This window comes from Lepidothrix coronata, unplaced genomic scaffold (assembly GCF_001604755.1).
Source record: "Lepidothrix coronata isolate B3197 unplaced genomic scaffold, Lepidothrix_coronata-1.0 Scaffold167, whole genome shotgun sequence".
In the NCBI taxonomy this organism is placed as follows: domain Eukaryota; kingdom Metazoa; phylum Chordata; class Aves; order Passeriformes; family Pipridae; genus Lepidothrix; species Lepidothrix coronata.
This window is the reverse complement of record NW_016690347.1, coordinates 1001417-1028572: the sequence shown is the minus strand read 5'-3', so window position 1 is coordinate 1028572 and position 27156 is coordinate 1001417. Positions and strand designations below refer to the sequence as shown.

General features: G+C 40.2%; 1 protein-coding gene across 1 annotated transcript; it reads right to left on the bottom strand.

Annotated features, from left to right (window-relative positions):
* Positions 1–812: 812 nt before the first annotated feature.
* Positions 813–27141, bottom strand: MYB (MYB proto-oncogene, transcription factor). The gene is made up of 15 exons (XM_017829656.1): positions 26907–27141; positions 25375–25577; positions 23671–23742; positions 22934–23026; positions 22320–22540; positions 20550–20787; positions 19645–19725; positions 19140–19244; positions 17564–17821; positions 14468–14610; positions 13656–13770; positions 13439–13564; positions 12654–12764; positions 11916–12023; positions 813–2239 (listed from the first exon to the last, which is right to left on the bottom strand). Exons 1-15 carry the CDS (start codon positions 27139–27141, stop codon positions 2123–2125), a joined length of 2226 nt encoding a protein of 741 aa, XP_017685145.1. The 3' UTR covers positions 813–2122.
* Positions 27142–27156: the final 15 nt, after the last annotated feature.

The window sequence follows — 27156 nt, the reverse complement described above, 5'->3', positions numbered from 1 at the left end:
ACAGACTTCCCCTTCTCTATAATCCATGCTCAGCACCAGAGTCCTGCCTGCGGTAACCTCTGAGAAACTGCCTTGGGGCTGCCTCTCCCCAGCCCCCCAGCATTTAGTTGAGAGCCCAAGCCACACATGTGGGATAGATGTGAAATACAGGCAAAACATGGGAGGGGCCGCTGCAATTTATTTTCAAGCTACTAAATAAAATGCCTCTTTTTTTCCTGGCAGGTTGCATCTTCTTTTTTGTTTGTTTTGTTGGGAATTATTTTTATCTCTAGCCTTCTTAGGTCTGACTGTCACTCAGTGCTTGAGCCACATAAGGCTCTGCAGGTCTGACCAATTATTTGCTGTGCAGCATAATGCACCAGGGCTTCAAAGTATATTCTCACCTCTCTTTTTTTAAGACAAGTGTGAAAAAACTTGTTCTACAGTGTAAGAACTCAAGAATATTTCCCTCTTATTCAATTGGTTCCCGACCTGGCAGTCTTAGATGAACAAATAAATTAGCCATCATTCTCGGAGAAGGGCAGTTTTGCACAAAAGGCGCAGTAAGTCTCCCACTGACTGAAGCTGACCTGGACTTTGGTGTCACTAAAAACGTGCCTTGAGACCACAACATGCTCAGTACTCACTGTTTTGTGCAGTGTTCCTTCCACTTCCTTAGCAATCAATGAGAACTGAGGATTTTGAGGCTATGGTTTGCAAAACCCTATTCCCTACTTATCTGAGTGCACTGGGAAAAACCTTCTTGGTTTGACTGTTGCCTTTAAATCCACCACCAAAACACTAAAGACAAACGAGATTAGGAGACGATACGGTTTAAGTAAAAAAGAACACACTTTATTTATCTACAAGGCAGTACATTGTTGTATAAAAAATTAGTGCAGATGAAGCTGCACCAAGTGCTATTAAGGCAGCAAATGCAAAGGCTGTTATAAAAAAACCAAAACAATAAAAAAATAAAATCAAATCAGTGTTTTGCCATATCAATAAAGAGTTGATAGGGCAGCACAAAGAACCATGAATTTCTAAGAACCTGATTCAGTACACAAGACCCAAGTAAGGGAACAACTAGCTAGACATGGAACAAAAGAGACAACATGAACAAGACAGTGTTCTCCCAAACATATGAAGGTGCAATGCATGCTGTTACAAACCAATGAGAAACAAAACAACACATCCAGACAAAGAAAAAATCTCCCAGGAACAGTGTTCAAAAATATTGCTTATAAAAAAAGGGGAAAAAATATAAATGATGATGTAAAAAAAATTAAAACAAAAAGGTCTGGAATGCTAGTGCATAGTCAATTAGCTAACATCAACATTTGTTTTCTTTCCATAAAGCTCTACTGCTCCTTTTACACTAGCAGCATTTCTACACGCTATGGTCTGTAGCAGCAAAACACAGTATTCATTTGGCATTTACAAAATTAAATTACTGAATAAAAATATATTTTTTCTCATAAATCTATGTTTCATACAGTAATATTTTTTAAAGCAAGCTAATTACCCACCCCCCCAACAGAAACACACAATGTATATTGGTCTAGAACCAAAACAGAAAAGAGTATTTCAAGAGGCATGGATATCTGAGTATTCACGATCTTAATCAGTTTTCCCCTTTTGCACAGACAAGCGTTTATAGTAATGCTTTTCACTTCGGTATTTCACACCAATGCATTTTCTTCAGGGATTTAAAATATATCTGTTTGAGTACCTGCTCTTTTATTATTAAAGAAAAATAAAAAAAGAAACAAAACCCCACCCCTTGGCTAGCACATCACTGAAATAACAATACTGGTGTATTAAGTCTGCTTGATCTCAAAAAGTACAAGAAAAATTGTCTTTATTATAAGTCTGCACTTAAGATCATTAATTACTGATTCAAACTCAATACCTAATAATTTAGGCAAGTATCATTAAAAAAAAAACTCTTAAGTTGGGTGAAATCCAACAAGAATATATATGCTGAGTGAGTAAATGCACTTTGTGCTGCTCCCAACTGTTGTACCACAACAAAGATCGGCTCTTCTCCCATTCATGAAAGTTTTCATGCAGAGGAACAGGAATTTCCCAGCAGAGGTGAAGTGTTCTCAAAACCATAATGCTTCTCTATTCGTCAACCCTTTCACATCACTAGAGTCCGAGTGGGGAAGGTGGCCATGTACTTGCGTGCCTGATCTGTCAGAGTCATCTGATCTTCGATTTTCCCACAGGATGCTGACTCCCAGGCGTTGTTCAGATGCTGAATTAGAAAACAGAGAGATTTGAGTTGCGCGCCATGTGATTTATCCATAGCCCCAGCCAAAGCTGGGCCCGCTTCTAATTAACTGTTGCATGAACATGCAGAAGGATGTTGTCCCATCTCCAGAGAAACTGAAATCTCAACACAACAAGCAAAAAAATATCACCCCTGCTCCTTGGTTAGAGACCACAGGGGTAGGCAGACCAGATGACCTGCACAGGGGCACAACACAAGAGCCAGGATCAAAACCTCCCTGCTACTCTCTCAGACAATGTCTTTTCTACGAGGCCATATCTATAGCCTTGCCTTTAATCCTTCCTTTACATGAAAGGTCTAAAAGAGAATACACTTGGCGAGTGGACTTTACAGTCAACAGAATACAGCCAGGCTAAAGGCCACAGTTATGTTCAGTGCTGTGACCATGCACAAATTCCTGCTGAACCTCTATTGTAGAAATACAGCTGTGCTGTCCGCAAGTTCCCTAAATGAACCCAACAACCTTGACGTCCTGACCACAGCCAACGAAAAATCCCGCGCTCGAGGCTGCTTTCACCTGTGCACAGTGATTGGCACGTGCCCATTAGCTCCGCTTCTCCAGAAAAGGAGAAGGGGAGGGGGGCTCGACTCTCAGCAGAAACAGCATTTTAATTATCATGTAAGCCATTTCACTTCTTGTGGTATTTATGGAGGTTACAGACACCATTTAGTATAATGTCAAAGTGAGATAAACATATCTGCAGAGGGCTGTGTGCACTGTATTTATTTACTCACTACACATGTGAGACCTTTCTCATTGCCTTGAGCTATAAACAGTAATGAAATTTCAAAGCTCCTGGAATTTACCAGTATACACAAACTTCTTTTTTTTCCTATTGAACTCCTTCACTTACCCATTGTGTTTGCTTTTCCACATTGAGATATTCCCTAAGCCCTGAATAACAACTCTACTATCACATAGAGTTTGCTGCAAGAGTACTCTGCATGCCAAAAATGCACACAATTGTGCTTAACAGAAAGCTGCCTGCCCACAAGGGATCCCAGTACTGCTGAATATTGAGAAGGTGTATGCTCAAGATTCACCAATAAAAGACAAGTCAGGAGAAGCCCTTCTCTGTTTTCCATTGCTTTCAAAAAGGATCATCTTTGCAGTTCAATAACTATGTTGCTCAACGACATGGCCAATGCCTTCCCAACATCTAGGACGCTGGACTGAAAACCATCTGCTAAGAGCAGAACTGTCCTGGTGTGCCCATGGCACTTTATGCTGCTAGTTGCTAACTTTGCAAGAGGATCCTTAAATTATTTTCTGGCCTAAGTGTTTAGAGAACGCTCTCCTGACTGTAAACTGTGTTATCTGAGACATACGGATAGTAAAAGGCTGGGCAACATGAAATATAGATAATTTCACATAACGTGCCCTAATCAGGGCACTGGTACAAACACAGGGACCGAGGTTCCCTGCCTCGAAAGGCTGCAGTCTAAAAAGGGACCAAACCAGTGAATAACAAAGCAGAATGGCCAAGATGAGGGAGAGTGCGTTAGTCCTCTGTAAACTTCTGCTGGGCTTCCCTAGACATGGCTTTCTCTTCTCTATAGAGAGGTACCAAATATTGTCTCTGCTCCTGATGCCACTTTGCAAGCTAAACTCCTGCTGAGCTTCTGTGGGAGTTCCTTATCTGAAGGAGAACCAGGTCAGGCCTCAAATCAAGTTTCTGCAGCTTTTTATGGGAAAGCTGCATCTGCGAAGTGAACAAACATGCCATACACCTCTTTTCTAGAGCAGTTCAATATGGGCTGGCTGTATACCTTGTGCTATGGCTCAGCCTAAGGCACATGCCACAGCCAGAAAGCAGGTGTGACATACTTTCTGAATGCCGCAGACATGCATGCGACATGCCACAGCTTCTTTTATGTTTTGGTTAAACAGCTTCCAAGGTAACTTTTTCAAAGGCACCTACACAAGCTGGGAACCTACAAGCTCCTATTGATCCTCAGTGGGACTCAGGTACCTGTGCATATTTTCCCCTACTCTTTCAGAGGTATTTGTATCAGGGACCAAATTAATGCCTGGTACAACGCCATTGGTTTTACTTAGAAGTTGAATTTGTTCTGTACACCTCAAAAGTAGTTGGTAGTTCCAGAATATCCATCATTTCAACACAAATACGTGTCTGACAGGTATTTCCCTATGATCCCCCACAGCTTCAATGCACTGGTCTAGAAATGAGAGATCAGCAGTCCCTTAAATAACTGAAAACATGTAAGGAAAAGTCCATTTGTCACAGTATGTCAATTTTTTAAAAATAAAGTAACTTCAGGCAAGGAGTGTCCCTATTTCATAAATTAGGCTTAATCGTTAGTATCTACACTGAGTTCTTTGTATTAGCAGCCATGTGCCTAGTAGAAAAAAAAATAATAAATCTGTATCCTGGTATCTCCAACATCTCAGCAGGCTGCTACATGTCACTCATTCCACTGAAAGCCTGGTCTTCATTTAACCTGATGTCAGTGTGGCAGAAGCTGCTCAGGCAGGCAGTAACCCTCTGCCCTCCCACCGGGCTTGGCCACCCTGGGGAGCACTCGGTGGTAGACACAGCAAGGAGGACCAGCTCAACCCCTTACTTGAGCCTGCTTCAAACAACTTTAGTTTTGCTGATGGGAGAATATCCTCATACAGTTTTGACCCATGTACTAATTTTCCCAGAAAATTACACTATTTTTTTTCCTCCTGTGACAAACTTATAAAAAGAGACTAACTTTGCACCTCAGTGATGGCGGTGAGAGCTTTGCTCTAGTGAAGAAAGCAGAATTTGACCAAAAGTAATGTTTTCTGATGTAGCATTTTTACTAAGACATTTTTCAGTTCTACCCTGGGGAACTCAGAAAACATTTACAGTGGGTATTTTTAATAAACATTTTCTGTCTGAAGTCTTGACTCTTGGCAGCCAACACAAAACAGAGCACAATGCCTTTGCCTTGCCAGCCCTGCAGTGCAGTGCCAGAGGCACGTGTGAAAGTCATTCTGACGCAAGAAGATTTCCTTCCCTCCTTGGCAGGGAATGCTGGGTCCCACGGCCCAGGCAAAGCACCTTCCTGGGCCTGGTCACACACAGCTACGGGATCTCTTAGTAAAAAGGATAAAAAGGGATGCTACAATGCCTCCTTCCATGCCAGGTTCACAGCAAGTACTGACAGGGCTGATACAAGACAGTAGCAGCGCCCCGGAGAAAGCAGTGCTCCTCAAATGCATCAAAAGAGATGCAAAAGAGACTCAGGTAGAAAGCTAGAGGCATGCAGGAAAACAGCACAGAAACCCCTGTCAGAACACTCCTTTTGCAGAAAGCTCATTGCATCCTCCTCATCACATTTAAAGGTTTAAGTCTGCAAATCAATGGGTGGAAACACAAGAGCTTTGTAATGAGAAGCCAAAAGGCCTGACCCAAAACCCACTAGAATCGATGGACATGTGTTCATTGACTCAGTGTATTTCACCCTACTTAAATTCAGTCATTTAAGAGTGAGGTGTTTGTTTTGGCACCTAAATTCCCAGCCACTGGGGAGTGAAAGGGATTTCCATAGTAAATTCTTCCCATATACATAATTTTTGAATTGCCTTGAAGAGTGGCAGACTAGTTATAGTTCTGCTGTCAATTAAAAGAGTTTAAGCCTTTTCAGTCAGTACTTCCAGCTGTATTTTTCTCTTCCACCAACAGCAGTTTCTCTTCTTACGTTAAATCAGGGAGTTGGGGGGAAGAAGAAGGCATACGACTACAAATTTCCATAGGATAAAATTACAGACCCATAGTACAATTCCAGCTATGTCATTCTCCCTGGCCTTTTTTTTTTCCCACTCTCCTCCTTTTTTTTTAAACTTCAATAATCCTACCAGCACATCCTTCTCCTGGCAGTAAAACTACCTTACTTATCCTGTAATATGCTTTCGACTGCCCTCAGGCAGATGTGAACTGTAAACAAACTGTCAAAGTTGTAACTGGGACATCCAGTTAAAGCACTTTAAATAAAAACTTGGACCATCTAAAGAAAACAAGACCAGAGTAAGGGAAAAAAAGACTGTGGAAAGGTGCTCTTCTAACAGAACTTGTCCTACTGCACTCGTAGCTGGGACTGCCTTTTCATGTGCTGTCTCTAGAGCTTAAGAAAGCTCCAGTGTTACGACACCTTGTGTGTTAGGAACTGATGCCAAAACCAAACATTGCTGCAGTCCTGCAGTGCTGAGCTCCCAAATTGATGAAAGTGCAGTAAAAATCCTTGGCCAAAGAACTGTGCTAGAAAACAGATTTTAAATCTCCACTATGCTGGCAAGTATCTTCAGCAACTCCAGCAAAGTTAGTGGTTTTACACACATTCCCATTAATTTAGCCAAGCTGTGCTGGCATTTATGAAAAAAAAAAGCTAATACTTTTAAAATATTTAGAAGGCTCAGACTACTTGAAGGTCTCTTATCATGTTTTTCTGCTGCAAAAAGCTGGATTTCTTGCCAGTTTTCCCTTAGATTGCATGGTATGGATAGTTTGCAGAACATGCCACTGACTGAAAAGAGGGCTTGGAACAGAAATGCGGTACTCCTTCTGAAACAGTAAAACAGTGTCCTAAACAAAACAATTTCTTAGCAGAATACAATGAATATCATGTAGAATAACATGGCTTTCTGTTCTGTAAGGATGCAGCACCAAGAGCAGCCCGTTTACTTATCAATACCAGACAGTAAAGACTAATGAAAAACTCAAGTGACCATAAATGAATTCTACTCCAATTTCTGCTCATGTTGCTAGTTCTCCCCTCGAGCATGGGACAGACTTCTCCTAAACTCTGGGGCTTTCCCAGTTGCTCAGAAATACAGCTTGCTAAATGTGAGAAAAGACAATGGTCCAACTTTTCAACTTTTATAAGCATGATACCAGAGCTAGAAAAAGCTATTTGATGGCACTTTTAAGAGCTTAACCCCAAAGCCTTGCTCAGACAAAATTCCTGCTCGAGATGTGTGAGCTTTCCAAGTAAGATTAATGGATGCGATATGGAAGCGGGCTAAGCATCTGCAATTCACACTAGGATATTCAGTTCCTTTCCAATTTTGTCCTTAAGTAATTTTTTTTTTTTTCACAGATCAGAATACATTGCTGCAAATGGGTAATAGTTAAGTTGTCGCTTTTGTTCTTTCTGAGAGACCACCACCAGCTTAGGGCAGCTCTATCTGATCTGTTTGCAACTCAAATTCTGCTGCCCTGGACGGAAAACATGCAATGACTGACCTGTAACTGCAAAGCTCCTCTTGCTCCCTCAGCTGTGCCAAGCACAGCTCTTTCGTGTGCACATCAGTCACTGGTGAGAGAAGGGGCAACACAAGTGAGGGAAACCCACAGGGCTACCTTCCCTTGCTGTGCAAATCTCAAACACAACATGCTTCCTCCTCTCCCTTGATTAAACAAAGAAGAGTATGAGATTTCAGGATCTTCTTGCCCCAGAAAAGCTATGGAGGAAAACAAGAGAAAGCCTGCTACTGCATGAGACCATGCTGCCTCCCTGGACATTTTATCTTACAACCAGCTGCAAATGAAATAACATTTCACCTTTTAAATTGAGAAAATTAAGCTTCATGACAGCTTACACTCTTGAAAAAAGGTTAACCAAGTAACTGTTTTAAAATCCTTTAAACTTACTCTTTAAAGAAAATGGTTACATAAACCGCTGAAAGTCAGGAAATTCGAGCTGAAATGTGTCAGTCTGTGGTTAAAAAATGGAAAGTGACAGGAGCTAGGGGTTGAAGAACGTTCTCTTTAGCTTGCAGGGTTTCTACCTTGTGTTGTTTCCTTTGTTACTGGGGGAAGAAGATATCAAAGCAGTGCTATTTTCTTAAAAGGTTCCATTTCATGGTGTCTTTTGATAGCCTGCAGGGTTAGGTGGAAGGTCTGTGATTTAGCCTACTTTTCTATCTGTTACAATGTCTATGTTAGGATAGTTTGTATTATGTACCGCTACTGTTACAGAACATAATGTGAAATAAAATCTAACTTTAACATAGGAAGGGCCAGAAACAAAGCTTTTTTTTATGTAACCTCTTACGAGGCACTATTCAAGCACATGCTCATATTGGAGTAGGTTATCCCAAAATCTTAACCCTTGGAAAAGTTGCTTGTAAGGCCAGAATCTCCCTGCCATGTAAGTGGCAAAAATATAGGGTGCAAAAATACAGGTTTTAACTAACTCCACCAATATAAAGCAGAAGTATTTGGGATCTGTGCAATGGACTGTAAGTCCACCCCAAGGCAACATGTGGGTTTGGGTGAGACACGACCTGTTCCAGCCAGCAAGATAATACTTAATGAACAAACACGAGATTTGTCGTGTAGGACAAAAAAACTGGCTGAACCTTCACACCTTACCAGAAAGGTCTTACACACAACTACCTTTACATCCAATGTCATAGAGAGACTTAACCACGGGATTGAATGGGGATCAAGCCCAAACTCTTCTTGAGTCTAAGGGGCCTTCTTCTCCCATTGCTCTAGTACAACATTGACACCACCATATTCCCAGTGCTGTGATATGCAGCTACCTGACCTCACATGCCAAATTATGCAACATGCTGTTCCTCCTAAGTGATCATGAATCATATTGTGCTATCTGATACGGTCATCAGCTATTAATTACTAAATTGCATATGATCAGTTGTATCCAAAATGCAGTAAAAAATATCCTTAGAGATCTGTTTGAACATTTGTTACTCTTGCCTTCTTTGGAATTTAACAGCAAAACCATAAGTAATCAAGCATTTTGATCAGTTTATTGCTAGCCAAATATCTTTATGTAAATGAAGTGCAAATTATTAAAGCAATGAAAAATACTGTGGGCTGGTAAGTATATTGCCTCCCTCTTATGTAAATTCAAATTTAAAAGGGAGTTTTAAGAACCAAGCATATTAACAAAAATTAAGTGCTCTCTTTCTTTCTTTCTTCCCTCTTCATGCACAGATTCCAAGGTGCAGAGAGTGCTATAATTCTCACTTGGACTGAAGACAATGAGAATTTGCCTAAGAACAGTTGGATCAGGTCCAAAATATTAACAGCAGCAATGTCAACACATGCAGACAAAATCAAATTTCACCCAGATGATTTCCCTCGTGTTTCATGTCTATTTGCATGGAATCAATGGATTTAGTCCAGTGTTCACATGTGTGTCCATGCATGTGTTCATGTATGAGGCAATATACCAAATTAGAAACTAGGAAGTGTAGATAGTGTAGAACGAAACATGCTTACAAACTGGTCAGGTACAAAATGCAACTGATCAACAAGCATAAACGCCAACCTTCCCCATTGCTTTGCACCCTTTGGACACTCTATGTCCTCATCATACAAGTCCATTTACACTGGGGTAGAAGAGGAGAAGAAATAGGGACAGAGCAGCAGCAGTTTTTGGTGTGAAAAAGAGCTAAACTACACATCTTTTCTGAGCTTCATGGGGCCAAACTTCTCCCCTCTGAAATGAAGCCAAGCAGCCTTACCATTACTTTTGACCATGACATCAAATCCAAATCAGAGAGCGCAGCCATCGGCAGACAATACTGCATTGTTATAAAAAGCCCGTATTTCATTCTGAAAAAGCGGTCTCTGCCACCATCACAGAAACCCCTAGCCTTCACTTAAGATTATATTTCAGCTGAAAAGTTTAAAGTTTAAAGTTTAATCAGCAGAGAGAACAATTTTACTTTCATACTAGTACAACAAGAAACTGCCTACTAACTATTAATTTTGGGGCTTTTTACAACTACTTTTTCTTTCAGTTCAACATGCTTTAAACTCTGAGATGAGCTGGGAAGTCCTTTTTAATTCAGTTCCTACTTAAGAAAAAAATCCTCTTTATTCGAACAATGAGAATACCTGACTTTTAACATGCTTTTCCTGAGAAAGGACTGAAGAATTGAATCCAGAATGATCCACAAATTGACTCGTGTAAACTTCCTGAACAAAATCAGCATGAGTGAGGACAGAAGGTTAAACAAGCCCTTTCATTTACAGCAGCTTATAAAGAAATTATTTTTAGATAGCAGGAAATATAACACTCTTATACCAAAGATCAAAGGATCCTATTTTACAGGCACCTCAGATGCTTCTTTTTTATTACAGTCAGAGTGCAGGCAACTACCGCTAACAGGACAACACACAGAATACGTTGTTTAGCTACCTGAAAACGTTGCCCTAAACCTACGGAGGAGCCTGGAGTTTGGCTAGGGTCACAGGTCACAGAGAGGTGTTGGCATGCTGGCAAGGCAACAGAGCTGAGCCAGATGTCCAGGGAACTTCAGCAACCCCCTGCAAAGCTGGAGCCCTAGGCTTCTTTGCCATGAGGTGGTCTGAATTCAGTCCCTATATACCTGTCCTAGACCAGGGGCAGTGGATCTAAAAATCCTTCTCTCAGTCACCTACCACGGGGTAGCAAAAAAAACAAGTTCATGAGAAAAGAGAAGATAAGCAATAGGGAGTATGAGTCTTTGGGCCCTACAGACACCCCCGTGCTGAGGGGAAACATAGTCCCAGCTCTCCAAAGCTGTTTTTCATCAAATGAATCTGCGGCGAAAATACAAGCCTACTCCATGGCAAACTGTGCCAAACAGGGACATGTAAAATTTTATTATCTCCCTTTTTAATGCCTGGTTAGAAATGCTTAATCAAAACCAGCCTTTGTTCATTCCTTCCTACTGTAAGTAAACCCTAATATAAATTCTGGAAAGAGGGAGGAAAGAAAGGATTAGCCATGTGGACTATCTGTCTGAAAGTCAGGAACTACGGAGTTACAATTTCCTTTCTGACAGTGACTCACCCTGGGTAATGACACACTTTCCTTTAATTCTCCTGTGTGGAGAAGGGCTACAAAATCACATTCATCTACCTCAAAAATATGGGTTGTGGTGGAAGGATAATTGATTACCATCTACATTGTGTTTCGTTTTCTGAATGACTTGCTGTGGGGCCCATCTAAAGTCCACAAGAGCTGACAAACTGGCTGCTAATAACTTTAGTGGGCTTCAGATCAGGCCCTATGTAACAGCTATATTTTAAAGTATAGCAAATGTATATGTTTGTTAACACTTGGCAAAAACATAGATACAGCTGGCTGTAAGGGTTAAAGACCCCTTCAGACCACTTGTTACAATTGCATTTCTGGACCAGCCTCAGCCAACACTCAGGGAAATGCCATCCTAGTGCTGGCCTGGATGGGCAAAACTGGCCATACCTGTGTCAGGCAATGCTAGAGTCTTCTCCTCTCACCCCTAGGCCAGTGACAAGTTCTGGTCACCACCACACCACCATACCACTCAACTCCCCTGCTTTCCAAAACAGCAGTGCTGCCTACAAAAAGTCCATAAAAAAGCCTCTGGCTGACATTAATTCTTAGTCCTACCAATTTAACACTGCACCCAGCTGAGTTACAACACCCCACACGTGGCACTATGTCCCATTCAGCTTCCTGGCACAGCTGAAGCCACTGTGTCCTCATACTCCACAGGTAAAGCGATATCCTCAGCCACATTCATCTGAACATCTCATTCTTCCATACTCAAAACTTAAAATCAGTCTGTGAGAAAACAATATATATATAGATGTATATATATATATATATTTATATACAAGGGATATTTTTATCAAAGAATAGTTACCTGCAGAGGACTAGCTAGTGGCCTGTTTCTAGGTACTGCAACTGTTTTGTGAAAACTACCATCCTCTTCAGACACAGGCATCTTTAAAATGGAGCTGGTAAGAAGATTCTGAGCAGGAAAAGAAAAAAAAAAATGGTTTTCAGCAACTCACAGGAACAACCTGAATTCAAATGAATTAAAAGCCAACTCAGCCTGACTACAGAAGTTGTCATACTGGGTAATCACAGATGGGGAGCAGATCTCAGCCTGGGCTCCCTGGGACTTGGCTTTGCAGGAGCATTGCCACATGCAAAGGTTTTCCATCCAGTGAAACTCCCAAATGGAAGAATAACAGTAACATCGAATAGTCCCAAGAGTCCTGGCAAAGCAAAGGAAACCACTCACATGCAAGGTCTCCTTTGTACACAAACCAGGAGAGACTCTTTCTTTCTTTTACCAGTTTTTAACTCCATGATCTAGTCATTTCTATACACAAGTGCAGGCGTCCTCCTAGTGCAGGCTCTTCCCAAAGTCTGTGGGCTGCAAAATGGCTGCAACTTCTGCTACCTTTTACAGGCATTACAGTGATCTAATCAAGAGTGGGATTTCACCTTTTATGCTTAGTACAGGAAAATGATACAGAAATAATGAATAATGCCTACTTGTGAAGAAGGTCAGACAAAATATTTTCTCTCTTGCATGTAAGAATTGAACAGGGGTGTAAAACAAAAAAAATTATTTGATGGTGTGAAAACTTACTGGCACATCTTCCATAGCAGACCCAGGTGTAAAGAGCTGAGTGTTCAAGTTTTCTCCTTCCCAGTGATTTGAGCAAAAAAAATTTCCAGCTTTATCTGTTGGAGACTCCACCTGAAAGCAGGAAAGGCATGATAACAACCAGTACTTAAGTGACCAGATTTCTGTCAGTTGCTTAATAAATTGAACAAATATTCTTCACAGCTGTGTCTAATGCCTGTTTACAATAACATCTTTTACAGCACCCTTGGTCTTTATAGAAGAAAAAAAATTCAAGGTTCTCAAAAAAATCGCCATCTAATAAAACTTTGAATACTTGCACTCAGTGCTCTGTCAGTATTCAGGAGTTTAATCCCCTAGAAAGGATTGAGAATATATGTATTTTTAGAACTTCAGTGACAAAGTAATATAATTCAATGTCCTCAAATGTTCAGGTTTCTAAGGCACTCCATGGAGCTTGGTCCCCATAGGGTTCTTCTATATTTTTCACCAATATTTGAAAGATTCAATCCAAATTCCTATCTAATTTTTCTTTTCTTTTTAAGTTTCAAACGAAAACTGCATTAGAACAGCCCAAGCAAACCCCTGCTGAAAACAGCAGAAAGACTTCTATGGAAATCAATGGGAGATGAATTAGGCATGCCTAGTATACTATATGGAACCGACACTAAGATCTTGGGGCTCACATGAAAGAAAAACAGACACAGCCATTTAACAGAAAAGGTATTCGTATAAGTTTCTCAGAAAGTGTTCTGAATTAAATTGCCTAAGGTAAGTTTGAGATTTACCTCTTGTTTGATTTTCTTCAGCAAAGGGGGTCCACTTTCATGTAGCCCAGCCACTATTGCAGATTCCTCCGACTCCTGCTTGATAACATCCTGCAGATCTTCTACAAGATGAGTCGGAGTTTGAGGCTGAAAGGAAGAGAAGAAACATTATATCCAAGTCCCAGAACATCCCTCTGCACTAATATCAAAGCAACTTTTATCATTGTTTCCTGCTTACCAGCATCTTCAAAGGACCGTATTTGATTTCCTGAGCTGCAAGTGCGTTTTTGAATGGAGTGGGTGTTCTTGGAGAGCTTTCTAATATCGACCTCTTGATTGCTGGAGTTCTGAAACTTTAAAAAGAGGGAGAGGAACTTTAAAGGAAGACACTTGGAAATGCTACCTCTTTACAGATATATGTGCATACAGGCAGTAGCTGCTGTAAGAATTGGGAAAATATTTCCCTGCAAGCCTATAATCCATTTTGCTTTTCTGGCAGAACATTTTTTTTACTGTGATAAGGTGTAATGGCTTTATTTTAAAAACTGGTGAGCCTATATGTATGACTGTTCTGTATTAATAACTTACCTCCACAGTCATGAAGTGAAAGTTTTACTCCAAACTAAGAAAAATCTGAATGTGTTAGCAAACAACTCTGCAAGAAGCATAGAATCATAGAATGGTTTAGGTTGGAAGGGATCTTAAATATCATAGAATCACAGAATCAACCAGTTTGGAAAAGACCTCTGAGATCAAGTCCAACCCTTATCATCTAGTTTCAAACTCCCTGCCACAGGTAGGGACCCCTTCCACTAGATCAGGTTGCCCTGGGCTTCATCCATCCTGGCCTAGAAAACATCCAGGGATGGGGCAGCCACAACTTCTCTGGGCAACCTGTTTCAGTGCCTCACCACTCTCTCAGTAAAAAATTTTTTCCTTATATCTGGTCTAAACCTCTTTCAGACTGAAGCATACACTGACCCAGCACTATAGTTATATGCAAACCTGAAGAAATGAACCCTCATGAGTCCAACAAGACAACAGACTTACATATGGTTTTCCTTCTGAGCTTTGAAAGTTTGGTCCCTGTGGAACGGGGTGGTACCTGCCATCTTATGGCCACATACTGGTGTGGAAGTAAGTGCAGGGTTGTCCAGGTTCAAGTTTTCGTGATTGGATGAGGTGTTTAAGAACTGCAGGTTGGAAAGAAAAAATTAATAGTAATATCCAGATTAAATGGTTGACTTGTTAGGATGACATTGTTGAACAAAAGAAAAAGAAATTATTTTCTTCTGATTGACATGAGCCACTGTCCTAACCCTATGATGCAAGTAGGTGTATGTGGGATACCTAACTGCATTGTGAAAAAATACTCAACAGTTTGGCTGGATCACTTAGGAAGCCAAACCAAGCAATTCTAGAGAGGGAAGTTCTAAAGACAGTGACACTTGGTTCCAATGAGAAACACTTTCTACCACTCTAAGAGCCAAATCTTAAAAGCCTGATTTGGATTTTCTCCAAATAAATTTTAATTAAGAGCAGTGTGCCCAAGTAAGAACTGGGTGAAAATGAGTAAATGGATGTTTCAGTAACAAAGCCACAGGAAACAGGGTTAAATTCCACAAAGATTTACACAGGGAATCTAGGGGCTTTTAAGGCAGTAAATGAAGTGTTTATGACAGGAAAATAAATTTCCCATCATCTCTCTCAAAACAAAGTGCTTCGTTTTCACAGCATAAAATGAGAACTGCCACCTGTGATGGGGGCGTGGAGTGTTTTGGAATAGAAATAGCTGACTGAAAAGGAGGTAGCAGTATTTGTTTGGATAAAATTGCCCTTGCATGTTTCTGCCTAGTAACCTAAAATAGTTTCTATTTCCAGCATCTACAAATCTGTGAGCATAGTGGTATCCTTTACTCTGACAAGAATTCAATGTATTACCTTCTGGACTCAACTTGCTACTTTATAAAAATGTGGCGTCTAAGAAAATCCAGCTTTCACTGGATAAATGACATGGGATTAACAGGTAACGGGAAATAAGTGGGAGATCATTACATGAAATCTTTTACTATCCTTTATGAAATAGTGTTTCTTTGACTTCAAAGACTAAAGCAAAACCAAGGTAAACCAACACAAATAGACAAACAAAAAATCCAAAACACTTTTAAATAGTGCTACAGCTGTGAAACAAAGCAACCATTATCAGGAATTTGGAAGTGCATGCCAGGTCATTTTAACAGGCCATTTTCCTCCTCATTCCTATTCCACTCCAACCCACGTGGCCTGGGCTGAGGATGGCAAGTGTGATTTGAATTTTCTGGTTGTTGTCAGTTTGTCTCACAACCTGAATGCTATTTAAATGCAGTTTGGGGTTTTCTAGGTCAATGAATCATACTGTAAGTGGACAGAGATGGAAAGTATTACAAATGGTCAGAAATGTTAAACTCTAGTAGTTAGAGTTAGCAGCAAGAGCAAAGCAAGGAACCTCATTCCCCTACAGAAATTATCCCAAAATGAAAAAAAACAAAACACAAAAACCCAAGCCCCACAGATGAATTTAAAAGAAGAGAATCAACAGTTAGCTTGCTGATTAACTAAACTCAGTGGTGAAGTCTAAGAGCAGTGAGAAGATTCAAACACAGAGTGAAAATCAACAAGCACAACGGTAATTAGTCATTTGTTCCAAAGGATTAGTTTCTAAATTGTTAAGACTGGGGTGACTTTGAGAATTTAGTAACATCTGTGCAGAAGTCTTGATCTACCTGCGAGGGAGAGAAGGGCAGGCTTTTGACAGGGGAGCGCTTAGTAGGAGTTGAGCTGCTGACGTCAGCTAGGACCAAGGTGCTACCGTGGCCACTGGCTAAGGGGCTGGAGTGCCCTCTCCTTTTGCGAAGAAGGACCCACGGAGCCGCACTGCCCTGTGAGGCAGATAAGGTCTTTGGTGAGCGCAGAGAGCCCTGACTTGACATGCCTTTGCTCAAATCTGTGATGGGGTATTCTTGAGGTCTACAAGCACTGGCCCCTCTTTGCTGAAGCTGTGCAACTTTGCCTGAGGGAGCTCTGCTAGCCAAAGTTTTTGTGTCTTCAAAGAATTCAAAACTGCTGAGATCACCCCATGATGAAGGATTCTGAAACAACGTGGGAGGCACAGAGGTATAAAACAGTGTATAGTGCCACCTCATGAAAATACAGCGCTAGGATATGCCTGTAACCAACAACAAGTAGTTCCCAGTTCAGTTCAGCCTGACCACGTTTATGTGAGTAGTAACACTGTGAACACTGTGCTTTCAATACATACCTTGATCACATCAAACTGTCTAACATTCTAGTAGTGTTGCTGGCAACTGAGTCCCTAAAGAATGAGTCACACTATGCCCTTACTATCTGTTTGCCCAGCATTTTCTGCTTGGTATGAAGATGTGCCTTTCGCTAGCAAAACATGTGTGCTCTAAACCAAAACTCCTAACCTGTAAGCCTGCTCTGAATGCGCTGAAAGGGATGTGATGCTGCATGAAGCAGACACTTCTGCTGCTGATGGATGTTGCCACCAACAAACATATTTCAATGTGCTACTTCAGTACATGTATCATCACAGAGACCACAACAAGAAAAGGCCTGTGTCGATGTCAGTCAGATACTTGGCAGTTCAATATGTGCTTACAGTCCCTGAGATTTGCCAGGGCAAGCTCCTTAAACTTTGAGAACCAGCTACTGAAGCTACAAAAAAAAACTTCTAGAAAATGATGCAAATACAGGAGCAGCCATATATATGGCATGTATCACTTCAAATATATACAAGTATCATTTCCTTTTTTAAAATCTTTTTCAGTGTCTCTGATTTTATTTTAAGGAGACTTAACGTTGAGAGATCGTTTCAAGCTCCTACTGTACAGCTTGCCAAAAGTCATGTTCCCACACCAAGACGTAGCAGGAAAGGGAGACACCCACAAAAAGCATACGCATCCATGCTCGAGGGCTTCATTTACGAGCAGCTACATTTTGTTATGTCAGAAGCTAAGCTTCAGATCCTGGAGCAACTAGAAATTACTCAGAGAAAAACAACAAGCACATTTAGGACAGTCCCAGTTCCTCTCCCCTTACTCTTTGACCATGCACAAATCCACCTGAGGTGGCAAGTCTACTTACGGAGTCTATTAACTGGAGTGTTTCTGCAAATTCTAAGAGATTCTTAACATTATCCAGGATGTTGCTCTGGTGAACAATCATGCACCGTGCAGGGGATGCACTTTCCTCAGGTAAGCAACCGTGATCGACCGGTGGAGATGGAGTACAGTGGTGATGTTCCCCCAAACAGGAAACAGGTGCACTGTCACCACTGGTCCTGGTACTGTCAGCAATTGTGGTGCTGTGCCAGCCAGTGTAGTTTGATGTGTGGTTCTGTGTCTAAAGGAAGAAGGAAAAAAAAAAGAAAAGGGAGGGGGGAAAGGCAGAAGGAACTTAGCAATGAAATTGCACAAGGTGTCAGATGCCACTGGAAGAAAGATAATAGTTGCATCATCATCTAAAAGCTTATGCCTATGAAACATTTGTCAAGATGTTTCCTTTCATCAGTGCAAGACCTTGTTCTAAGTAATATTGGCATTGTATTTGTTATCCCAAAGTTACCTCATAATTCACTTCCAGGATTATAGGCATTTATCATTAGTAACACATTATCAACTCAATTTGTGTTCCACCAAGAGCTCAAAAAGTGTCTGCAAGTCGTTTTCTGTCAGAAGCAAGAAACGGCAGGATTTCCCTACTGAGCGCTCAACCCTGTAGAAGGCTAAAGGGTTTAAGAGTTAGAGTTGCTTTTGGCTGCTTATCTCCTTGTCTTCTGCTATCCCTGTCTAATGCTACAGCTTACACCAATGCAATGAAGAGGCTGTCAAATCAATGTGGTTAGGAAAGCAGAAGAACAAATTAACAGAAGTTTCTTTCCAGTGTGATCATGCAACAGAAGAAATTGCAAAACATTAACTAAAGTTAAAAAGTAGCCAAACTAATGTATCACGCATGCAGTTGTTTTACTATTAATTTCAATATTACCCAGAAACAAAAAAAGAATCTGCTGGCTATCACCTAACTTCAAGAATGATTTTGGGCTTCTTTGCTTTGGTGATGGTGTTAAGTAATTACGTAAGGGTTTTCACACATTAACATCCAATGGCATATACAACGAAGTGTGAGAATTCAGTAATAGCCAGCACTTGCTCCACACATGCAGTTATGAAGAATCTAACATTATTTGGAGAAGTAAAACAGACTGTCAAACATGCACCAAGTCTGAAGCTTACAAAGTGTAAAAAACACAGCTGAAGGAAAGAATACAACAGAGAAGAAAAATCTAATGCACAGGCACTACATTTTCATCACATGAACCATTGCACACTTTAAGAAATGCAGATCTCATTGATTAAAGATCTGTAGGATTTTTAATTTTTGTACAATCATCGCGCTTCCAATATTACATCATGTTACAGACCCCAGTCCTGCTCCCACTTTGTAAAGTAAAATACCTGCAAATTGTTTGTTTGTTTGTTTTTAATAGAAGAATTTATGAAGTAAATGTAGATTATATGTGTGCTATGTTTCATCCTTTTAAAACTGAAATATAGAGCCTTGATTAGTACTGAAGGCAGAGGGGGAGTAAAAAGTTAAAAAGACAAGCACTGGGGTAAAGCTGCTATCCCTCCATCCAAGCACACGGTGACAATCTTACTGGTAATGCCTGCTGCCCTTTCAGTTCATTCTCAGTCGACATTAGTAGCAACTCTAATTCCTTTATTCGTTTTTCTTTCTCAGGGTCTTCATCATTATAGTGTCTCTGAAATTAAGAGTTAAGGGAAAAGAAAAGATAAAGGTCTGATAGGATGTAGCAACTAAAATGCTTATGGCTTGCCGACCTGTGGTTATAACAGCCAAATTAGACTCAAAGATGAAACAAATGTCAATTGTGCTTTCCACTATCAAAGTCCCTGCTGAATTTCAATATAGACATTTGAAATGGAGAAAGTGAAAGCTATCACACCAGATGTCAACTACTGTGCTTTAAATCCACTTCAGAAGGAGCAATTATTTGCCATGTTAGAACACCCCCACCTTCCCCATTTTCTCTTTTCACCACACTTAATACATTAGAATGTTTCCTTAATGTACGATATCTGCATTTAGATTTAACAAATATTCAAGAAATTAACTCTTGAAATGAGGTTCAAGTTATCTACCTGGATAGCTGCAGCAGCTGGCTGAGGAACATTGACGATATTTACATGCAGTGCTACTGGATATGGGATCTGACCAGGAACCTAGGCCAAAAAGCAAAAGACATTAAAAGTTATTATTTCTATCATATTATCTGCTTGCATTGTGAATTTGTGTTAAACATACATACTAAACATGTTAAACATACTAAACATTAAGGTTTAGGTACTTAATATTTACAATCTATGGAGATGATAGCAAAAAACCTAACAATGTTTACAAGAAAAGTAAACAGTTTTTCAGGAATATGAGAGTGAGCATTATAGAGGAAGAAAGAACATTCATATATGAAATATTTACCCTTCTTGAATGAGAAAAGATGAATAATTTATAGACATATTTGTAGGGATTTTCTAAACTGAAGTGAAAAAAGCAAAAGATGCAATTTATTATCATCTAAAACTACAACATAACTGTCTGAAGCAGGAGCCCGTTTCATTATTAATCATTAATAGAAAAGGAATCTGATTAAAAACAATACTTGTTTACTTGGTTCCAACAGGCAACCCACAAACAGAATATTACTGAAGGGAACGTGGGAGATTTTGACAGAACACAGAACTAGCCAGATTCAACTGATTTGCAAGAAATTTGATATTCACCACACTAAGAAATACGTTAACTGCTTACAAGGCATTAAAACCGCTGTACCCGATTCCAATCCCTGAATCCCATCAGTTTGAAATGTACATTTTTTCATCACTGACTGAAGTAAAAGTCAAAGAAGTCCTCATCTGACATCAAACACTAGAAGTCCCCCAAGACTGGGAGAACACCCTTCATGCTCCTCAAAACCAGGTATGGCTAAATTGCACCCCCCTATTCAACAAAGCCAAACAACCACCCCCAGCACATCTTCGGCACTCACGTTTTGTGGCTCAGAGATGTGGTAGTAGGGGTAGTCACTGCTCAGCGGGGGCTGGCCAGTTACTGGCAGCTGGGCAGATGGCGACGGGTTGTGAGCAAAGGCCATCAAGTGGTTGCTCTTCTGAAAGCCAGCAGCTGCTGAGGAGTGACAGGCTTTGGAGGATTCCTGCAGGTAGCCTTCCTGCTCAACCTTTCGGCGCATAGTGGAATTCCAGTGGTTCTTGATAGCATTATCAGTTCTGCAACACAAATACATACATTTGAGGAGTTTCAAAAATGAGCATTTTCATTTCAGACAGGTCAATAGGCAGGGAACTGCTGTTGGCATCTCTATTTAAACCCAGAGCTCTTCTCTAACCTTCCTCCTTCCCCTGCCATTACAAATTCTACTCTCAACTTCTGGGGAAAGATGCTCAGTACAAAAGTTAGTGGAAAAATAAATGCAGGTTAAGGTTGTTTATGTACTTTTTAAAAGCAATCTCTATGCCTTACATCCTCAAACCGTAAGAAATTCAGCTTTGCCTCATTCCCATGAGATGAGGTGACAGTAAATGCTAACACCCCTTTGAGGCTAACCTAAAGGATGCCAACATCATCCTTCTGGGTGTTAATATTTCAGTGGAGTCTTATGGTATCTCACTGCTGGAAAGAAAGGCTGTGAAGAACAGCTGTGAAAAGACTAACTTCCAAGCAACTTTCCAGCACTCCACCTAGACAATGACAATACCACGCTGTACATAAAAATTTGGTAAACAAAGCTGTTCGGATTTTTCTTAGATGCAGAAAAACTGAGATTCAAATTCTCACATATATGAGTCAGAAAAAGCAAACTTACCAAGTCTGTGAGATTTTAAGAGTATGCTCAGAAACATCTCCTCTATTTGAAAAACATCACCACCACACAGTATCATTGAAAGCAGTATCTGTGTTGTGTGGAAGCTACAAAAATATTTCCAAGGGCTAATTCCTATCTTGTTTTCTTCTAGAAGGTGAAAGCAGCCTAGCGAATACCCGCTTAAAAGGCTATCATGACCTTAGGCATTATATTTAGATCTTGAAGATGTTTTACCAAATAGCAGGAATAAAAGTAAGAAGGGAAACCTCTTTCTTGCTTACATTATTTACATTATTTCCTTGCCTACACTTTAAGTCACTTTTAATCACAGTGAATAAGACACTAAATCTTTGAAATTATATGCAAGCTGTGTATAGGCTTTCAACAAGACAAATATTTCAAGGACCAGAGTTTGTGGAAGTCAGTTTCTCCTAATTCATACATCGATTTTTAACAGGTCGAAATCATCTAGATGATTCAGGAGCAATTACAAAAGTTGAAGCAGCCTTCTCTTAAATCACTTTGAATAAAGAGACTGGATTTCATGTTGAAGGCGTACCCTTTACTGAATGCAAATTATGTTCCCCTTGCAGAGCCTAATCCTTTAGATATGAACCTTTAAATTTGAAGTCACCATAGGCAGAAATAAGACTACATGGACATTTAGGAAGTTGTTATGGTCTTGCTCTAGTTACAGGGTCTTTTTACCTATGACAAACATTAAAAGAATGTAAAAATAGTGTACTGTTCCATGTACTGACCAAACAGCGCAGTTCCCCACTGAGAAAAACGCACATCAGTGTCACTGGCTTCCCAGGTTTTGATTCCAAAATTTTTCGATTTACAAAGTGCAGCCTGAGGAGACCGAAACAGACTGCTCAGACCTGCAGCTTTTTCCTTTTTTCCTATTTAAGAGCTAAAGGCATATGTCATTACCGTCCAGGCAGCAACTTTGCAATCTCTGCCCATCTGTTTCCCAGCCTCTTGTGTGCCTGGTAAATAATTCTATCTTCCTCTTCTGTCCAGGAGGTTTTCTTCACTTCTGGGTTCAAATGGTTGTGCCACCTCTCCCTGCACTGTTTTCCAATCCTTCCCTTCAAATGCTTAGCAATGACAGACCAGCGCTTTGGACCGTATTTCTGCACGAGCTCTATTACCTTCAAAGAAGGACATAAAAACTGCCTGTATTTAATGATGCATAATGAATCAATGAATTTTTTTTTCTGTGGTGGAGCAGTATTTTCAACAACATTTCTCAAAACTACTACAGTAAAACTAACAGACAATTAAGGGTCCCCACTTCCCATTCCTACTTTTACTCAAAAGGAAAAATCTGGTAATAGTTAAGGCATTTCTAGACTGCAATTCTACATTACAGTGCTGTAAAGCAACATTAATTTATTTGCATAGCAAACTTAGAAAGCACTAAACAAATACAGTCTGCCTCTGGTCACATTAGTGTTGAGACCACCAAAGCTTCCAGGAGTTTTGCCCCAATACATGAAATCTGCTAGTAAGGCATTAATCAGACAGAAAGGAAAACTGATTACCCTTTGATCCTCCTCTTTAGTCCACGGACCTTTAATAAGTTCTGGGTTTAGTACCTTCTGCCATCGGTGCTGGCACTGCACATCTGTCCGATTCTAGCAAAATGTAAAATACGCAAAGTAGATAATTCTTTAGACAACATGAATGTAGAGAAAGCTCTTATTTAGGTACACTTGTTCCCGACCTATTTCACTGCTAACTATAACTACCAAAAAACACAGAGTGATACAGTAAGTCTGAGAAAAAGGTGCTCAACTATCAATTTTCTCACTGAAAAGATAGACTTCCATCGCTTCTGCAGTGAGGACTGTATCACCCAAACTACACAAACTTAATCTTCCTCATCTGCACAATAGTTGGCATGCTTTCACATACAGTTTCAGCAACAGCCAAAATGTTCACAAAGCAATTATCTTCAAACCCACACTTACAATTCACCAAAGCAATTTTTTTCACTGTGCTGAGACATTTTGTTTCAGTGTCACATTGACCATCTACTGTGCAAGACCCCACCACCCCCCATTTTTGCTTGTTCAATTATTCTCCAACCCTTTCTGAGAAGTGAAAAGGAAAAAAATTGTAAGGGTTTCTACAGTAACCTAATTAAATGTTAAGGTCTCCATTTGTGGCTCCCGCAAAAATGTAACTATAAGGCAACCACTCCCCTTCCCCTTTATGAGGGAAACCTCTGATAAAGAGTTGTCACTAGGCCTGGAAGCAGAAACTAATATCCACTTACAGGAAGGAAATTAGCAATGACTTTCCAGTCTTCTGTGCCATTCTGCTCCACAAGCTTCTTCAATTTCTCATCCTGAATCATTAAAAAAGACCAGACATAATTAATACTGAAATCTCTTATAATGCAAAAGAAATAATTTTTTAAAAATTTGTCTTTCTAGCTTTTTATGCATCCACTTCTGCTTTCTGAGTGTACCAGAGGGTGGTCTGTACACTTGTCATACTTTCAATTGCCTAAAACAGGAGATTTTTCTACTCCGGTGGATTTTGCACAGTTCTTCACTGTGCTGCAGGAGAAAGACTGACTTCTTCTGTGCTATTCTTTGACTCACACTACACATTCCCATTTTACTGCTCAAAGCACTGTAACTGTTACTCTTGGATTGGACTTAGAAGAGGGCATGGATGTTCAGATGTCAGGCATCAGAATAACAATTAAATTCAGTAACACTCAGGCACCTAGATATCTGGATACCTCTGAAAATCATAGCCTTAAGCTTTATATGTCTTGCAAGTAATGGGAGTCCCCATAATTTGCTCATGACCTACCCATGTACAATGAATGCACGATAAAATTAATGGCTCCCTTTTGCTCCTGTTCTCTGTGAGGGAATTTGGCACACTTGCAATAGCAAGAAATTTGGCCCAGTATTTTTAATGATAAGGCCAGAAAGGTAGACCCTAAAGACAAAAGAAACCAATCTCATGTACTGGGAAAGATTGAGATAGTGTAAAACAAATGAGAAATGCCCCAAGAGATAAGAGGAGGAAAATAAGCCTCTCCTTCCCCAGTTAGCGTCTCCCAGTATGCTCCCAGTTCATGTGACAGGAAAATGGCCATTCCTTCCTCCAAGGCCACATTACAATCATGTCCACCTTTGTAAGAGCAGATTATGATTTTTAAAAAAAGAAAGGAAAAATAAGGCTTGCAAGAGGTGACCTGCCACTATTTATATATCAATATACATTGTTAGAGAGGAGAAGTCAAAACATAACTCAAGAACTCCATTAATGTATTTCACAATAAACTCAAACCAGTTAAACAGCCAAAGGATATCCAACTGGTAAAGGAGTTTAATACCACAATTTTCCCAGAAGTCAGCTCAAGGGTATCATGACTAAAACATATTCTGACCTTCAAAAGCAAAACACATCTTGAATGCTCAATTTTGATACTGCTGCATTTCTTTCCTACAGCTTTTAATTTATGTTCACTTGGAACCATAATGGTGCAATTAATGTGCAAATTTCAAATTGCACAGAAGGACTGCAGCAGTTTCTGCCACAGTTGTTTGCTGCTGTGGGACACTGAACTCACATCAGTTCTCTCATAGCAACCGTTTTCAAACAAAAAGAGCCAAGTAGTAACAATCAAGCATTGCTACAGGTGACTCTGAACCTCTTTCTCCAAGAAGGATTACACAGAGACCCACATACCACAAACCTGCAACACAGAGTTTAGTGGAAATAAAAAAACTGTATTTACACATTTTATTTAAAATGTAAGAACAATTCTCAAAGTTCAACAAAAGACTGAATGTAGCTAATGGGTCAAAAAAGCTGTCCTCATTGATACACATGGGACTGTCACTGAAGTTAGTTTGCAGATAAGCAACATGGTGAAGAACATGAAGCAAGTCGTAGAAGAATGTCATCCATGCTCTCTATCTTTTTACAAGCAGGAGAAGAATGAACTTAGATTTACCTCTTCGCGGGTCCACCTGGTTTTTCCTAAGTGACGTTTTCCAGTCTTAGGGAGCAGACCATCATAATCGTGATCATACATCTCAACATCTTCTTCATCATCATCACTACTATATATACTGCAGAAAGTAAGACAGTGAGACAGAGTGGAACATGAGGATTTGAGCTGCTTAATTACAAAGCACAAAAAACCCCAGTACAATCCTTACAAAGGTTACACAGATAAAAGTTTTAAAACTTGCACAACAAGATTTTGTTCTGCATTCTGTTGTTCTAGTATTCTGAACTGGTTCTGCTGTTTTTGGTATCCACAGATACAAGCAAAGGGCTGGCAACCTTCGTATTACTGTGCATGTTTAGACCTGCTCTTAATGTTAGATCAGTGGTGAATTACACATTTGGCAAACTTTCAACCAATGAAGGTTTCAAATTAAAACACAATGTTTGGGACAATAGAGAGAACTAGAGGCTGTGTCCAGTACAGAAGCACATGTTTAAGATCTTTAACTCATGCCATACATTCTGAAAAATATTAGTGGGTTTGTATGTTTTATACAGCAGATATTTATACTGTTCCATAATAAAACAGACTGTGTACAAATACAAAAAGTTAAACAATAATAACCTTGTCTGAGAAAAGGGTTATGGACCCTATATGCAAAGGCAAAAGTTTTTAAAATTAAGTACAGACAGTAAGTGGCAGCGTTAACATGCTATAAGCTCTCGTATAAAATGTGCCTTCCATTTATGGGTCTGGACGGACAAGGACTGAGCACAAGTATGTTTAATATCTTGCAACAAATAAATGAATGATTAAACCCTTCCATACCCTCCATTTCTCTAACTTAATACTTTATTACCTCTATTCTATTTCTAAATCCCTCACATTGTTTTTGAAATACTCTGCTTCTCACCTAATGCATGACTAAGGGATTTCCCCAGAGGCTATCTATGGGTAAAAAAGGACTCCATTACTCTTTTCACAAATGGCACTTGCTCTACCTAGCTAACTAAAACTAATAGAGAGTGTTTCGCAACAAGAGGTGCCTTTCTGGTGGACAGTATTTTATTTCTAACTTTTAAGGTATAAGCAGCAGTTCTGATACTTCAAATAAGAGATGCTAACCACGAGTGCTAGAAAGGAGTCAATGTCATGCTGTGAGACTAAAATCTGTGATATATCTGATGGTACGGCATGCTGTGGTGTGTTAAGGTATGACTAAGACATTAAAAGAAAGTTATTTTGTAATAAAATTACCTGGCATTGTTTATGCTGTTAACCTGTTTTCAGGAGATTACTTTAAATTAAGTTGCAGTGAAGCACAGAGACTGTTAGTCAAGATGCAAACACCCCCAAAATGCAAGCCGTTGAACATACATTCTTTTAAAGTACTGGGCTAATCACACTGTACATCTTCCACCTCGTTTTCTGGCCTGTGGCATGTGCCATGAAAACTATGCTACATGTAAGAAGTTTTCCACAGCCTACCGTGATGCGCGTGGCCTTCCCCTAGTCTCTGCCAGCTGACTCACCCACCCAGCCCATCGCTGCCACCCTCAACTCGCCCCCACCATGTTGTAGTCCTGCAGCCCCACGGCTCACTCCCTGTTCCCCAGCCCACGTAATCACTTGGGGTAAGCCCTGACTGAAGCTCCCACTCCGCAAGCACCCCTCGCTGGCAGCTGGAGCCTCCCGTGCTTGAGCAAAGCTCCCACGCTCCAGCTGCCACGAGTGCAGCTCCGTCCCCAGCCGCCGCTCAAACAGCATTCGCTTTTCTCAATG

Coding starts and splice junctions, on each gene's coding strand:
- MYB (XM_017829656.1), bottom strand. CDS start 27,141: ATGCTGTTTGAGCGGCGGCTGGGGACGGAGCTGCACTCGTGGCAGCTG. Junction 23,743..25,374: donor CCAGGTGGACCCGCGAAGAG/GTAAATCTAAGT, acceptor TTAATGATTCAG/GATGAGAAATTGAAGAAGCT. Junction 13,565..13,655: donor ACGGTCCTTTGAAGATGCTG/GTAAGCAGGAAA, acceptor TCTTCCTTTCAG/CCTCAAACTCCGACTCATCT.